At 38.2% G+C, this 15208-nt stretch overlaps 1 protein-coding gene across 1 annotated transcript; it reads right to left on the bottom strand.

Moving 5' to 3' along the window:
- Positions 1–109: 109 nt before the first annotated feature.
- On the bottom strand, positions 110–11154 carry LOC306908097 (uncharacterized protein). Its single transcript, XM_079480685.1, has 20 exons — positions 11098–11154; positions 10520–10572; positions 9444–9827; positions 9064–9351; positions 8558–8851; positions 8357–8494; positions 7759–7888; positions 6738–6806; positions 6484–6502; positions 6307–6358; positions 5646–5722; positions 5413–5461; positions 3258–3638; positions 2859–3143; positions 2371–2667; positions 2151–2286; positions 2015–2053; positions 619–687; positions 404–422; positions 110–284 (listed from the first exon to the last, which is right to left on the bottom strand). Exons 2-20 carry the CDS (start codon positions 10548–10550, stop codon positions 228–230), a joined length of 2814 nt encoding a protein of 937 aa, XP_079336811.1. The 5' UTR covers positions 10551–10572; positions 11098–11154; the 3' UTR covers positions 110–227.
- Positions 11155–15208: the final 4054 nt, after the last annotated feature.

Genomic DNA, 15208 nt, shown 5'->3' with positions numbered 1-15208 from the left:
ATTTTTAAATGTCAGGTAAAACAGCATTTGAATATTTTAATATTCACAATGACACATATTTGGTACACGTATGTAAATGTTTGCTAAACTTGCTAACTGGAGTTGGACACATCCAGATGTTCTAACAAAGTTACAGTGAATTAAAAAAAGCATGTGTAAAAAATACCGTGCATATATTTTATATGAGGACAATCTAGGGGACATTATGGTGAGCGGGAACGTTTTCTTCAGATGTTTCCATACAAGTTGAGTTCTTCCATATTGGTGTAATAATCTTCACAATCCTTCAATTTAAAGGAACGTTTCAAGAGAGAACAGACACAGAGGTCGATCAGTCAGTAACCTGTTTCAGACAACATTTAATGTCATGCAAAGTAATGGCAGTGATCAGATATATACTTACAAAGCTGGATTTTCGCTGACTAAGATGCACAGGAGTCCAATAAGAAATAAAAAGTTAAAGTTACTGAGTTATGTACATGAAAACATGAAAAAAAAACAACAAGAAACAACCATATAATTTTAGCCTAAAAATCGTATTAGTCTACCACAATATTGAACATTATATTTTATAACACAATTTACAGTTTCAGAGACTATGGTACAAATGCTCAATACCTGTTTGGTGATGGCATATGAGGTTTGGAGAAAGGCTTGTTTGCTGACACTGAACACACATCTTTTGACCTATGAACAGAGACATTTATAATTTATTTTAGTAACATTTATATTCACGCCACAACAAGAAAAGGGAACAGTGATGCTTTTAGTTTTTCTTATTGTATAACTCTTTTATACTTAAAGTAATGCAATTACATTCAATAGACAAGAAAGAAAATTAGATAATGAATTCAATCACAGGTCACAGATCTAATGATAAACATATACAGCAAGTTTCAATAGTGTAGCAACACTAGGTGAAGGTTTTAATTGATGAAGTTGCCTGGGCCCAGAGAACGGATATGACATACAGTACTATAACCTACTAACACTATAATCCACACTTTAAAAGTGATGCTGTGTACTTAATACATAAGTGTCATGATTCTCGTGGTGAGACACGGAGAGAGGACACAGGTGCAGACAGCGGGTAAGGGGTTAACAGATAATTTAATAAACAATAAAACAAAGACCCACGTGGGGGTAACAAAACATGGATACATAACATGACAAGACTAAGACTAAGACTAAGACTAAGACTAAGACTAAGACTAAGACTAAGACTAAGACTAAGACTAAGACTAAGACTAAGACTAAGACTAAGACTAACTACACTAGACTAAAATAAACTTTAAACATTAACTACAAAACTACACATGACTAGACTGACAAGAACTCATCACACAACCACAATGAACCAGCACAAGACAGAAGACACAAGGGCATTAAATAAGGGAGCAAATCAAGAGGGAAACAGGTGTAGGGCATGAATCAATAACGAGGGTAACGAGAGGATGGGAACAATGACGAGACCGGAGAGAGAGTATGGAAGGCCATAAGAACAATAATTGTCTCTCTCCACATTTAACATGAGGTTCTGTCATGATCCTGCCACTAAACCAAGAGAAACATGACATGATGCGGCAGAATCATGACACATAAGATCCTATACTGCATGAACTGTATATGATTATACTTTAATATTTTATAAAGTTTTATATTTATTTTTAAAGTCTCATTCTTTATTAAATTACTTTATTGAAGCATAAAAGGTGCACGTTAATCTTAACCAGTTCTATGTCAAATGTTACTAAGGAAACCATGAAACTTGTTGAGACAAAATGGAAATACGTGTGAAAATAGATTTGTCAGTACTCTATTCTGGTTACTTTATATTTAATATGTTCATATTCAGATAGAGCTTCCTTAAATGACAAGTGTTGCTTGCTCGCACAAATGGGGCGATGTTGTCAACGTGAGTTTAAATTAAAATCACCAGATAACACCAAATAACAGTTGAACAATTCCTAAAAAGATATTTATGACAAATATGAAAATAAAAACAGGAACTTACTTTTGTTCAGGTTGTGACTTTTGCAGATCAGGTGACGGTCTGCAAATAATATAAAAGAATATTATAACAAAGCTTCAGATGTTTGTAGCGAAAAAGGAAATATCTGTGAAGAATAAAAATTACGATATACACGTACCTGTGACTCCTTTTGCATTTGACAACTCCAGCCAAAGTGCAAATGAGAAGCACAACACATGATGAGGGGACTATAATGTAAAGTCCAATTGTCTTCAAGTCAAAGGTCAACGCATCAGCTTCATACTGCGAAAAGTCTAAAGGATGTTGGTCATTATGATGTTTATATCAAGAGAATATCTTAGATATCATACACATGTGCATGTTTTTAAATCACTCACGTTGCATGCGTAAAATCACAGATGTTTCGATGCTTTTCTCCGAAAATGTTCCTTTGCATGTCAATTTCTTCCCATGATCCTCTTCAACACCCAAAAAGGTTACGGTGGAAGAAACAATGGCCGAATTTAACTTTGTTTGGTTTTGATTCGTTCCTGTGACCTGCATGTTCTTATAGTTCCATGAGATGTTTGGATTCTCCTTCTGGCAGGAATAGTAGACGGTACAAGTGAAGTTCTTTGCAACACCCTTTCTGACGTCTGCCAGTTCAGGTTCAATGGTTATATTAGAACTGACACCTGAAATTTACATTGAAATCTTGGAATTGGTTCAACTTTACGACGATCTGAACATCAGTTTAGATAGATAACGCTTTACTCTATTTTTAACATTGAAGCGGAAGGAAGGTAACGTTGTATGCCGAAAATTTATTTTAAAAGTGTTACACAAAAATATAACATGAGCAAGCATATATGGTCATTTTACTTACATTTTGCACTTTTTGATTTTGTAGCTCTTGCTGTTATGCCTCCATAATGCGTAACATTACACTCGATATCCGAGCGCTCAGCTTTCACAACACCTGTGCGTGTCAGAGTGATTTTCCATTGACCATTTCCAAACATGACATTTATTCGATCAGATCCTTCTATTCCACTCATATTGATGTTTGGTTTGCTGTGCGGACAGGTGTGGTAGGTGTCACATGTCACTGTAATGGAGTCATCGATCATTGAGCCTCCATAAACACTGATGGTGGGCTCATGTGGTTTTGCTACAATAAGTAGAAACGTTTAATACAATTAGAAGTTAAGTATATTATAACCTAGTTATATGAAATCAAGAAAAATGTTAACATATAAAGACTTGTGAACACTTTAACTATTACCGTCCACAAAAATCGAGGATGTGACATCATAAAACTTGTATGTGCGCCATCCAACACTGTCTGGGTCTATCCATGGGTATAATTTATCTCCATGGTGGGACTGATCCAGGTTTGTAATGAGAAGACTGCAATCCCCATTTGATGGGTTACCATATAAATCAGTTTTTCCTTTGAACTTGTCAATCACATAAGGACTCTTGGGATCATAAACTATAGGGTAGCCTTTAGAGACCCACTGATACCACACAACTCTGTTTGGGTCAGTGGGGGGATACGAAGTGTAGTTGAAAGAACATGGTATAACCAAACAGGATCCTTTGAGACCATTAATCTCCTTTGGCATTCTCACTTCCCATGCCAAAGTCATATACAGTAGAACACCTGTGAGAAAAGGTACACATACACATACGTTTCAGCAGGTATCTTTGCGAGGACATACATTGATGCAAAGCGACCCATCTGACCTAAGTGCCTAACCCTAAACCTAACCTGATTATAACCTACAACCAAGTCTTGACCCTCAAACAGCCCTTTAAAGAGGTTTCAGGAAGTAAGGACCGGCCAAAATGTCATCACTATACTCTCTTGGTCCTCGCTCCACAGGTCTAAAACTCAAACAGGTCCTCAAAGATGCAGTATAAGTACAAGTACACACACACATATAATATTTATTTACATATATATATATTCACAATTGTAGCAGGAAGGGTTATTACCCTCCTACTTGTCATTGTTTAGTGTTCGGCCAATGTCCTGGCGTCCGGTGCGTATAAGAGCACGGGCTACCAGTTCCTTAGTGTGCGTCACTATCGGGGCCGTGAGGTCATACACCCGCCCTGCTGCTTTTTGTTGGAGTGCGCCGTGAGATGTGTTGTTGCTGTAAAAGTTTGCCAAAGCGGTTTATCCACCGGCGGTGCTGAGTGCTGGTCTGTGTGCGTTCTAGAGAGTTGAATGTGGACAGTTGAGACAGTGTAAGATCTATCGGCGCTTCCTGCCAATGAGCTTTGTCTGAGACATTTGGCTCCATCCACCGCATAGTTCGGGGGTAGTAATCCGGGGGGAAGCATGCTTTGTTGCATGCGATAAGGCCGATACCGATGTTCTGCATGAGGATTATCTGCCCTGTGTTTCATTGTAAAGCCCTGTTTGCGCTGTGCCTCATCAGCTGCTGTTCTGTTCTGTCGGGTTTTGAGTGTACCACTTGGAGTGAACCGTTCCGAATAAACTGTTCTAACGTGAGCCGTTCAAGTGAACTGTTCCCAGCGAGCGGTGACCCTGTTTCAGTGATATGCTTTGAGTTTTCCCTGTTTTCTTTTTCTTGGTTATTTCTTTAATTAATTTCCATGACGGAGTATTTTTGAATTTGTATTTCTATTTCGAATTTACTTATTGTATTGGTGAATTTATGTACACCTTTTCTATGGTCGGGACCAAGGAGTTGGTTTCTTCCTGGAGCTGCATTATAATATTCATTATATTGTTATTATTTTTGTTTTGCATAACACTGCTCTTTAATGTTTCTTTTGTTTGTTGGCAGGGCCTGGGCACCCGGGGGCAGACGACTGACCAGTTAGGTGGTAGCATCTTCACTGTTTGTCGTGGTCTTTTCTGACCTGAGGCGTTGAGTGTGTGCGGTGCTAGCGTGTGTGTGAACTGGATAGAGTAATTTCCCTAAAGGTGAATTCTTGAGACTGCCCCTTGCACGCCCGGGTTTCCGCTGCAGCCAACGTTAGAATTTAGTAAATTGAAGAGAGTGATTGCTGGTCAACACTTTTTATAACAAATGTCTCTGACTCCAACTGGGATTAGGACCTGTGTTTGCCTTTAGTTTAGAGGTTGTTAAATTGTTGGGGCGAAATTCTCCAAGTGATGTAGTTGGAAATAATAAACTGAATTGAGCGTGTGTATAAATTGTTGCAATTCCACATAAAATAGAGCTGCCCGCTAACCGGCACTTTGCTACACTATGTTCTAAAAACGTTTTGCTAACATTTCCATGATATTACAAAAATTGTATAAACTCAGTTTAAAGTGCACAACCATTGTTCAGTATATAAATACATGTTTGTAAAGATGTTCGTACATCATTGTCCTTTTTCTGTTCATAAACACGTTCCCAACAAACTGCAAAGGCGAAAGAGATGTTGTAGCCCACCTTTCAAAAGTAGGTGAAGTACCAGCTGTCCTGTCATCCCTGGATCAAACTACAAACAAGTATCAATGTATTTTTAACACCGAACAGATTTTTATGTGCAAAACAATATGTCTGTTTTATTGGGCTGTGCCCTTAAAACGAAGAAGTGAAAGGGACCAAAAATAAGCAAGTAAAACAGTCAGGTCAAATTAACAGTACTTAATATTAATAAATGAAATATGTCCATTCTTTACCTTTTCAACACTCAAGCATGTAGAACGAAACTCTGTACGAAGTTTTCTATGAATTTGATGCCACCTCTGTGATATTCCTACTGGTCGACGTATGCACAATCTGCATTTATATTCAAAGCTGCGTCCAAATACACCCCACTTGCGGTCTTGGCCACTTGAGAGAGTGTGACAGGAAGTAACAGCTCAGTGCAGGTCCGTCTAATGTCTTAAAAGAAACTCACTGTATAAAGCGATGCGTGGCTTAATATGTTGTATTAACCTTACACTCCTAGCATAAAATATTTTTAATTCTTAAAAAAGAATGTATACTCATTTTAACCTAAGGAAATATCATCTTGTAAGGAGATATCCTCATGTTCTTTTATGATGATGTACAATGGTTGCACGTACAGCTAGGCAGCCAAACTAAACACTAAATATAAGGTGCTGTAGGATAATAGAATATATATATTTTAAATAACGAAAGAAAATAAAGACGCTATTTTGTGTATTTTCATAGATTTTAATATTGTTGGTCAGAAACAATACAAACATGCCTATTAATAACCAAAATCACTTCGAATTCATTATATAAATGTTTCAGCCATTATAAAATGCATTTTATCCTGATTTTGAGGAGCCTAACGTTTTAGAAATATGATCCGTTTTCATCAGATGTTGCCATACGTGTTGAGGTCTTCAATATTGGTGTAATAATTTTCATAATCTTCAATCTGTAAGGAATGTTTCAAGAGAAAACAGAGACACACCGGTCAAATCAACATATATCAGACACCATTTGAAGTTTGGGTTTGAAAGCACAGTGTAAAGTAACGGTAGTGATCAGATATATACTTACAGAGCAGGATATTCGCTGACTGTGATGTGAAATACACAGGAGATAAATATATAGGAAGTTAATACATTAAAGTTAAATGCGTATCTAAATATCATACAATCTTATTCAATTTCTGACAGATGACACAAAAACATATTACAGCAAACAAGCATTGTTTTAGCACATTCATTTAACTCTCGTTGCCACTTTGACATATACTTTCATATACTAATACATCATTTATAGAAACAAATGATATTTTGAAAGCACAATACCTCTTCGGTGATGACATATCAGGTTTAGAGAAAGTCTTGTTTGCGGATTCTGAACACACATCTGTTGACCTGTCAACAGACGATTTTAGAGAAAAGCTTAAATACCACAACCACAAAAGAGAAGTACAATGAGTTCTAATGACCAGACTTTGATTAGATTTGCTTTAGTGTAGCCCCGAAAAATGGGGTCCATTACTGTTGTTTTAGGTCATAAGGTCCGAAAAGCAGATGCAAGCCATGTTCTTCAATTCTAAATGTAGCCATCATGATGCAAACATAGCAACATAAGACAAATTTCACACATAGCAACAAACAAAGCAGAAGTGATGTTGCTGTGTCACAAATAAGATATAGTTTATAGTCATAATTACACCACATATGTTTGTACTATTTTACGTACATTACTGGAGCGTATCAAAGTGCTAGATGTTCGTAATTTTAGTCATTTTATGTTAAATGTTATTAAGAAATGGAGTGAAAATAATAGAAAAACGGATCGCATTAAAACTGTTACGTTGATATCATTGATACGTTGATATCTATTCACTTCAAATAGACACGTACAGTACTGTACTGCGAGAAGTATAGTGACTCAGTTATAAGCATTTGTTTACTCTGACATAGAAATGGAAGAAGCACAAGAAAGTAACAGGGGTACATTGCGGTTGCTAATGACCTCGGCAGTTCCATATCTGCTAACTTGTGATGCTGTCAGAAAGAGCTCCATAAGTGACAAGTTGCTTGCTGACAAACAATGTGTGATGTTCTAGAAATGAATTTGAATTAAGACACACGCGTGTACAAAGCTAATGTATCTGTCTGAAGTGGTCTAGTTTGAAAGATAAAAATGCATGATAAAAAATAGGTAACGCATACCTCTGTGCATGCATATCATCAGGTAATGGCCTACAAATAATATTGACAATGTTTTATTGGCAAGCTGCAAATATAATTTCACATTTGTTCATTTTTCACATTTCCCTTTCTGTGAAGAAGAATATACACGATGTAACACACAAACCTGTGACGTCTCTTGTATGTAAAGACTCCAGCAAGTGTGAGAAGCAAGATAATGGATGAGGGGACTATGATGTAAAGCCCAGTGGTCTTCCAGTCAAAGGTCATCACCTCGGCCTCACCCTGGGAAAGGGCTAAAGGGATGTAGCATGTCAAATATGCAAAACATATACAAATGCAAAACATATACACTTAAATCACACTACATTAGATCTGAATGAACAAAATATCCAGGTTAAATCCCTTCACTTACATATTTTGCATAACTTGCGACAACGAAATAATGTGACAATGGTCAATGAAAGCCTGTTAGTCAATAATGTGCATGGCCCTACGTGCCCGTATGAACTCTCCGCAATGTCTGGGCATACTCCTTATGAGATGGCACATGGTCTCCTGTGAAAATCCTCTCAGACCTCAGAGCATAAGTGAGCTCCTGGGCAGTCTATGGTGCTACTTTATGGCTTTGGATACATGAGATCCCAGAGGTTCTCAACTGGATTTAGGTCTGGGGAACAGGTACACTCTCCAGTGTACCTGTTGTCTCTTTTATTTGCAACAAAACAATTGAAAATGGTTCACGTTCACTTATGCTTACTTACCAGGTTGATTGGTAGTCCTGAGGGTTAACTGACTTGGTGTTGAGCTGTGATGATCAGGTGTCCCCTTCATTTTTTTGAGCAGTGTACTTGGATTCTGGACAGGATTCGATGGTTTTGGAGGCTCTGTAAAAGAGAAAACTGCATAAATGATGACACACAGAGACGTCACACAAATCAGGCATGTGTTTTCAAATCACTCACGTTGTACACGTATAATAACATATGAATTCATGTTCATCCCCGAAATATTTGCAGTGCATTTCAATATCTTTCCATGGTCTTCTTTTGTACTAACAAAGGTTATGGTGGAAGAGGTGGCTGATTTGAACTCTGTAAGTTTTTTATATCCGTTTGAGACCTTCATGTTCACATAGTTCCATGAGATGGTTGGAGGATTCTTCAGACAGGAATGGTCGACGGTGCACGTGAATTTCTTTGCAACGCCCTCTATGACATCTGCACGGTCAGGCTCAATGGCTATTTTTGTAGAGATGCCTGAAATAAACATGTTAAAAATGAATTGTTTTTAAGATTGATAAATATACATAGGAAAAACCTTCAGACTGAGGTTGTCATAATTCATGCATGAAAGAGCAGAATATACATTTTAGGTAAAAAAAAACCTAATGTTCTGTGTTGTCAAGTTCACTTTGAAACCGCAACACAAAAGCAAACATAGATGCAATTCGTAATGTTTTTTCACTTACATTTTGCAGTTTGTGATTTTTTAGCTCTTGCTGTTATGTCTCCATAATGTGTCACAGTACACTCGATTTCCGAGCGCTCAGCTTTCACAACACCTGTGCGTGTCAGAGTGATTTTCCATCGATCATTATTAACATAGACATCATCTGTTTTATCAGATCCTTCTATTCCTCTCATATTGATGTTTGGTTTGCTGTACGGACAGGTGTGGTAGGTGTGACATGCCACTGTTATGATGTCCCCGATCTTTATGCCTCCATCTATATTGATGGTGGGCAGCTTTGGATCTGCTATAAGCAGACATGTAACAGATAAGCTATCAAACACAGCTGTACAAAACCAAGAATATTACAATAAAAGGATGTTTAATTAATGGACATACTGTCCACATGAATCGTGGAGGTGATGTCAAAGAACCTGTAGGTGCTTTTCCCAATGTTTTCTGGGTCAATCCACGCATATAATTTCTCTCCATGATGTGACTGATCCAGGTTTGTAATGAGAAGACTGCAAAACCCATTTGACGGTTTGCCATATAACTGAGTTTTTCCTTTGAACTTATCAATGACGTTATTTGGATTCAAGGGATCGTAAACTAAAGGGTAGCCTCTTGAGACCCACTGATACCACACAACTCTTTCTGGGTTAGAGGGTGGGTTGGATAAGTAGTAGAAAGAACATGGTATAACTAGACAGGACCCTTTGAGACCATGAATTTCCTTTGGCATTGTCACTTGCCATCCCAAAGTCTCATATAGAAGAACACCTGTGGAAGAAAGAAGGAGACAATTTATCAAAAATGATTTAACATGAAAAACCTTTGATTATAGACGGTTTCATTTTAACAAACATTACTGTGCATGCGCACTTTTGTGACCCCAACTCAACTTCCACTACACATTCACAAACAATAGAGAGGCTGAAGATTATTTATTATAACAATCAAATGAAACCAAGAAGAACCGTTACTTGACTAAATTGTCTCTCCAATATTTTGAATTTAGACAAGCTCGACCACTAGATGTCAATGTACCACATGGTTTCTTTAAATGTGACCCAACTACAGGACCCATTCAAAATTGTTTATTTAATAAAATGAACATACAACACAATTCAACAAATAATGATTTCAAAACAATTATTATACAGTAAAATAACAACGAATATTAACATCAATTTAATAAATAGTTATATTATAAGACACTAGCCAAACACAAACTGGAAGTTAACTGGGGTCAGGCGCGTGCACATCCCATGAAACGGTCTATAGACAAGTAACATTAGAAAGCAAAATAGTTTGGTTCAGGTTAAAACACAATGTATATATAGTGTGACTGTATTGTATTTGTAAATAATATGTTATTAAATACTTATTATACTAGCTGCCACACCAGAAAATGATGGTTATGTTGAAAGCCAATGACTTGAATGACATAGAGACGAAAGTGCACACGGTACCTTGGAGAAGTAAACAAAGTAACAAATGCATCGCTTCTGCTCCAAATGATGTTCTTGTATCCATAAAAAAAGAAAAAGTAATGTTAATTACTTTTATAGTGTTAATATGTTAATATAAACATTTATAGTGAATACAGTGTAAATCTCACTCAACACTCACTGATAATAATAAAAGAGGCTTTTTACAGTTAAAAAACGTTTTACAGCTTTTCTTTGCCTCCACAAACTGCTATGCATCTGAGATGTAGCAAAAAATTTGATAATATTTGAAGCATAAAAATTTAAAAGAAATCTTAAAAGGGATATTATTTTTTATTGAATATTTGATTTCATGTAATCTGTAGCTTGTACGGTTACGGTTGGCAATACATCTGGCAAACAATGAAATAGTAGTAGTGTATTTTTAAGAAATATGCTGTTCTTAAAATCAAAGGCCAAACTTAGTCATTTTAATGCTTCCTGAGGACTTCGATATGCATGCAGGTTCTCAAAATTACAAATAAATCCACTATAAAGAAATGAATTTCTGTAGCCGGGAGGCTACTCGACCACAAAAAAAGGATAAAAATCGAACATACCTTATTCCTTCTTAGTTTTCACCTTATCAGTCCAGTTCTCTGCACAAGCAAACTGAGGGCAAGCAACTTAACACTGCAAAAGTGAGCGGACAACCTTCAGAATAAGGAAGTGAAGAACATTTCTTTAAAACTCTTCATTTAGTTCTTGGTCATTGTTACGCCTATTCAAATGTAAAAAAGTTTCAGGTTGTGAATCCCCCACATAAATCTGTTGTTGCCTTCCAAAATCCATGCTATAAAAATTTTCGTTGTCCCCTTTCCTTTCCCAGATAGCACACATGCATCTGTCTTAAGTCTATTTGATGTCTGAATTTACATCTGCAAGACATCTGCAATACATAGGTTGCTCATCTGCAACACGTGTCTCAGGACTCGGGATTGTCTTTCCATTCACTTCTGTTCACGCTCTCCGCTCAGCTGATTCCACTCACGCTATCTCGCTCTTTTGTCTTTTGTCTTGTCGCTAATCGGTTTTACCCTTATGGTTACGCAGGACAAGTGTGTGCACTAAACAATAAACTCATTGCTCACCTGTTGTCATTTCTAGGAGTTCTTCAATGCGCTTTCTGGAAAAACAACGATATTTGAAATACTTTGAAATCATCTGTAAGTTAAAAAGTTCATAGTACTCACGGATTTCAACTCACTTGTATCTCTTAACCAGGAAGAAACACACCCCTCCGACTAGAAGAGCAGCTCCAAGTGCACAGATGGATGGAATCAGGATGTGGTTGTGAGTCGCTTGTTCTGTTAAAATCATAAAAATGCAGTCGTATCTGTTTAATTTGAACAAATCTTTGAATTCAGAATGAACATCTTTCAGAATCCAGCAAGGGGTGTATAAACATATACCTTTCACAAATACAGGACGCGTGGCTACATATCCCTTGCTCAGGCCATGGTATTGGACTGTGCATGAAATATCTGTGTGATCGTCCGCACTGGTTGGTGTGAAGGACAGAATCGACTCGACTTCCCAGTTCCCATGACCAATATTCTTATAGGTCAACATCTCTTTTCCCTTGTGGCTCCAGCTGAGAGTGGGCTGGTGGGATGGGCAGGTGTGTCTAACAGAGCATTTGAAGACCGCAGGATGACCCTCCTGAACAGAATCCTCTGAATGCAGCTCTGGTGGTGGGGCTTCCGCTTTACATCATTTGTGAATAAAAATGCACATTACACATAGAAAATACAGATTACTATACACATCAAAATGAGATATTTATAGGTATTTGTAGACGAAGTGCTTCCCATTGAGGAAGTTCACCGAAGAACCAGTAACTGTTGATTTGTACAGTTTTCTTTGTGATTAATTGTAAGTGCTCTGGCTTCCTGTGGCCAACAGTAGACAGGGGACTTTACCCACCTCTCTTTTGGGGTGCGTTTTAACACTTGATTCAGTTTCTTATTCCCTTTTGTTTAGGGAGCAACACCAGTGTGTGTTGTTGGTTGTAGTGAGTGATTACTGTTTGAGGTGGGGCAGTATTCTTTTTCCTTGTTAGTGCCTTTATGATCCAAGGCTGCCAGTAGTGTTTACATTTTCTTTCTTTTACTTACCTTTTCTTGGTCCGTGTTGGTAACTGTATTTGAAGGTACTTTTTAGTGATTGTCATAGGTTTATTTTATTAAAATATAATTCCTTTGTTCTAATTGGCAGAACTGTCTCAGTCCTCTCTGGAAAGAACATACCTGGGGTTTAGATTTTCTCTGAGTACTAGTATATCCTGGGGTGAAAGTCCCTTGGTGGCGTAGTTGGCTACAGTTAAGACCTTCAGTATCTTAATGTGAGTTTATTTGAGTTATCTTCCTCTCCGCCTCACCATCTTGCCACACATGGCCATTTAGGCAACTGACTGCTAAATGTTTTTTTTAAATTCACTGTTATCATATCCGAGTCCACATAGGCTACTATGCGCAAAGTACAAAAACAAATATTTCCTGTGTCTTTTGCGGTTTCTCACTCATAACACATTTGTACTGAACTATGTGGACCTGTTTTTGTGTGAGTGGTTTGGTGTTTGCTTTTGATCAGATAGTCCCATACTGAAGGTCTGGAACTGATCGCTGCTTTATTTGGCCAAGGCCCGCCCAATAGGCCATATGACTGGGACAGGTAACCCAATCGAGTTTCGTTTTAAAATGCAGAAACAGACTGGTGTAAATTCACAAATGTGTCAAGTTCACAACATAAGTTTATGCCGTGAACCTCGCATATTTTTAAGAATCAAGCGTTTAGTCTATCGTGATGAATTCTTATTGCAACCATTGTAAACAAACACGACAGCTTACTTCTTCGTGTTGTTTCCATGCGGTCCGTTAATAAACGTGACACGCACGTCTACCGGAAATCCTGTGAAATTCAACCAATCAGATGACGACTTCAAATGCGCTGAAGTGTTTCCAAAAAAGTGTGCCTTATATGCATAAGACGTTTAGCAAACGGTCGGTGAATTCATACTAAAACATTGCTCACGGACACCGCTGTAATTCACACACGTATTCTCTTAATACATCACAATTAACGTGAAATTGAGCGCACATGTACCAGCACATCCAAAACCAAGCAGCAAGAAATGAAAATTTACGGAATGTGAATTCGAGGTAGAAACTAGATTTTTTTATTTGGAACTTTGATATCTGGATTTAAAAGGAAAGGAAATGGGTGAACGTGGTGTCAACGTGGTGGGATCGGAAAATCACACTTTAAATGAAACTAAAAAGAAATGGTCGGATATAAAAGGGGAAGTTAAGCGGAGATCTGCTGTGAACAAACAAAGTGTGGGCAGAACAGGCGGTCAATGAACTCAGAGAGCAGAGAGTTAACTCATTATTTTTTTTCAGCAACACTTTACTCCCTGGAATATTATCCGTTGCTGGGGGAGACTCGGATTCACTACAGGAATGCCACAAAGGTATTTTCTTATTTACTTGCTTAACCTTGGTACACACCAGCAGCGGCTCGCCCATAGAGGGCGCTGGGGCGCCGACCTCCCTGCCAGTTTTTTATTTGTATTTGTATTTTTTAAAGATTGTTTTTTTTTTATAATCTCTCATTTTGAAAACTAATCTGTTTTAATTACATGATATTAATGGTTTTACTCTAGAATGTGTTTAGAACTCTCCAGAATGATATTTGGATGTTGGTGTAGTAGTAGTAGCCAATAGGCTGTCTTCCCTGGGCTCCAGTTCGCTCAGCCCTACAGTGCTGGAATTTAAGCCAATGGTTCCCCGGTTGCTACGCAAAAAAGTTTATATTTCGCCAATCATCGTCGTCTAATTTGAAGGTTTAGGGGCTCTGAAAATATCGCCCTTAGTACCAAGAATAGAGCAGTGCACCACGGGACATTTACCTCAGAGCGGAGTGCGAGTGCAGTATGGCGGCGCCGGCGACGTTGAATAGCATTAATGTAGTCGTGGGAGTTAATCTTGCCCCAAATTCAGTTAAATCGCTACACCTGTATCAATTCGAAAGAAGCACATTAGCGGAAAAACTAATTGTAAAAGAACTCGGACCAGACAAGCCAGAAGTGAATATAACCCAACAGGCGCGAGAAAAGGAGAAAACCTACAAGAGAACCTTTTCCCGAGGTTGGTTCGATCGAAAGGTTTGGCTTACTAGCTGTGGTTACGCCAATGCAATCTTTTGCTTCCCTTGCTTACTGTTTAAAACAAGTGCTTGCGATAGCTCGTGGACACAGACAGGGGTGACAGACCTGAAACATGTGTCAGAACGCATTAAGAAACATGAACGGGCAAGAGTGCATGTGGACGACTCTGTGAAGCTAGCCATGCTAGGCCGAATTAGAATAGCCACACAGCTAGATGAGGGACACCGCATTGCCATAAGAAGGCACAACGAGGAGGTGGACAGGAATCGGCATATTTTGTCAAGATCATTGATGCCGTGAAATTTTGTGGTGCCTTTGAACTTTCCTTGCGTGGTCACGATGAGAGTGACGCATCAGAAACCCTGGCATTTTCCTGGGTCTAATTGATCTTATGGCCTCAATCGACCTTGAGTTGGAGGTGCACCTGGAGAACGCCACTGTTTTTAAAGGCACTTCACTCACCACCATCGGCAGCAGTTGGTGAGAGTGAGTGAAGCTGTGTG

The sequence above is a fragment of the Barbatula barbatula genome, assembly GCF_947034865.1.
Source record: "Barbatula barbatula genome assembly, chromosome: 19".
NCBI lineage: Eukaryota > Metazoa > Chordata > Actinopteri > Cypriniformes > Nemacheilidae > Barbatula > Barbatula barbatula.
Note: the sequence above shows the minus strand (reverse complement) of the source record. Positions and strands in the feature narration are given on the sequence as shown.

What these genes read in the sequence shown, in the direction of transcription:
- LOC306908097 (XM_079480685.1), bottom strand. Translation starts at nt 10,550, where the DNA reads ATGCATTTGTTACTTTGTTTACTTCTCCAAG. An exon ending in ACTTCACCTACTTTTGAAAG is followed by an intron (nt 3,639 to 5,412) that starts GTGGGCTACAAC and finishes CTTTTCTCACAG; the next exon opens with GTGTTCTACTGTATATGACT. An exon ending in AAGTCACAACCTGAACAAAA is followed by an intron (nt 688 to 2,014) that starts GTAAGTTCCTGT and finishes CTCTGTTCATAG; the next exon opens with GTCAAAAGATGTGTGTTCAG.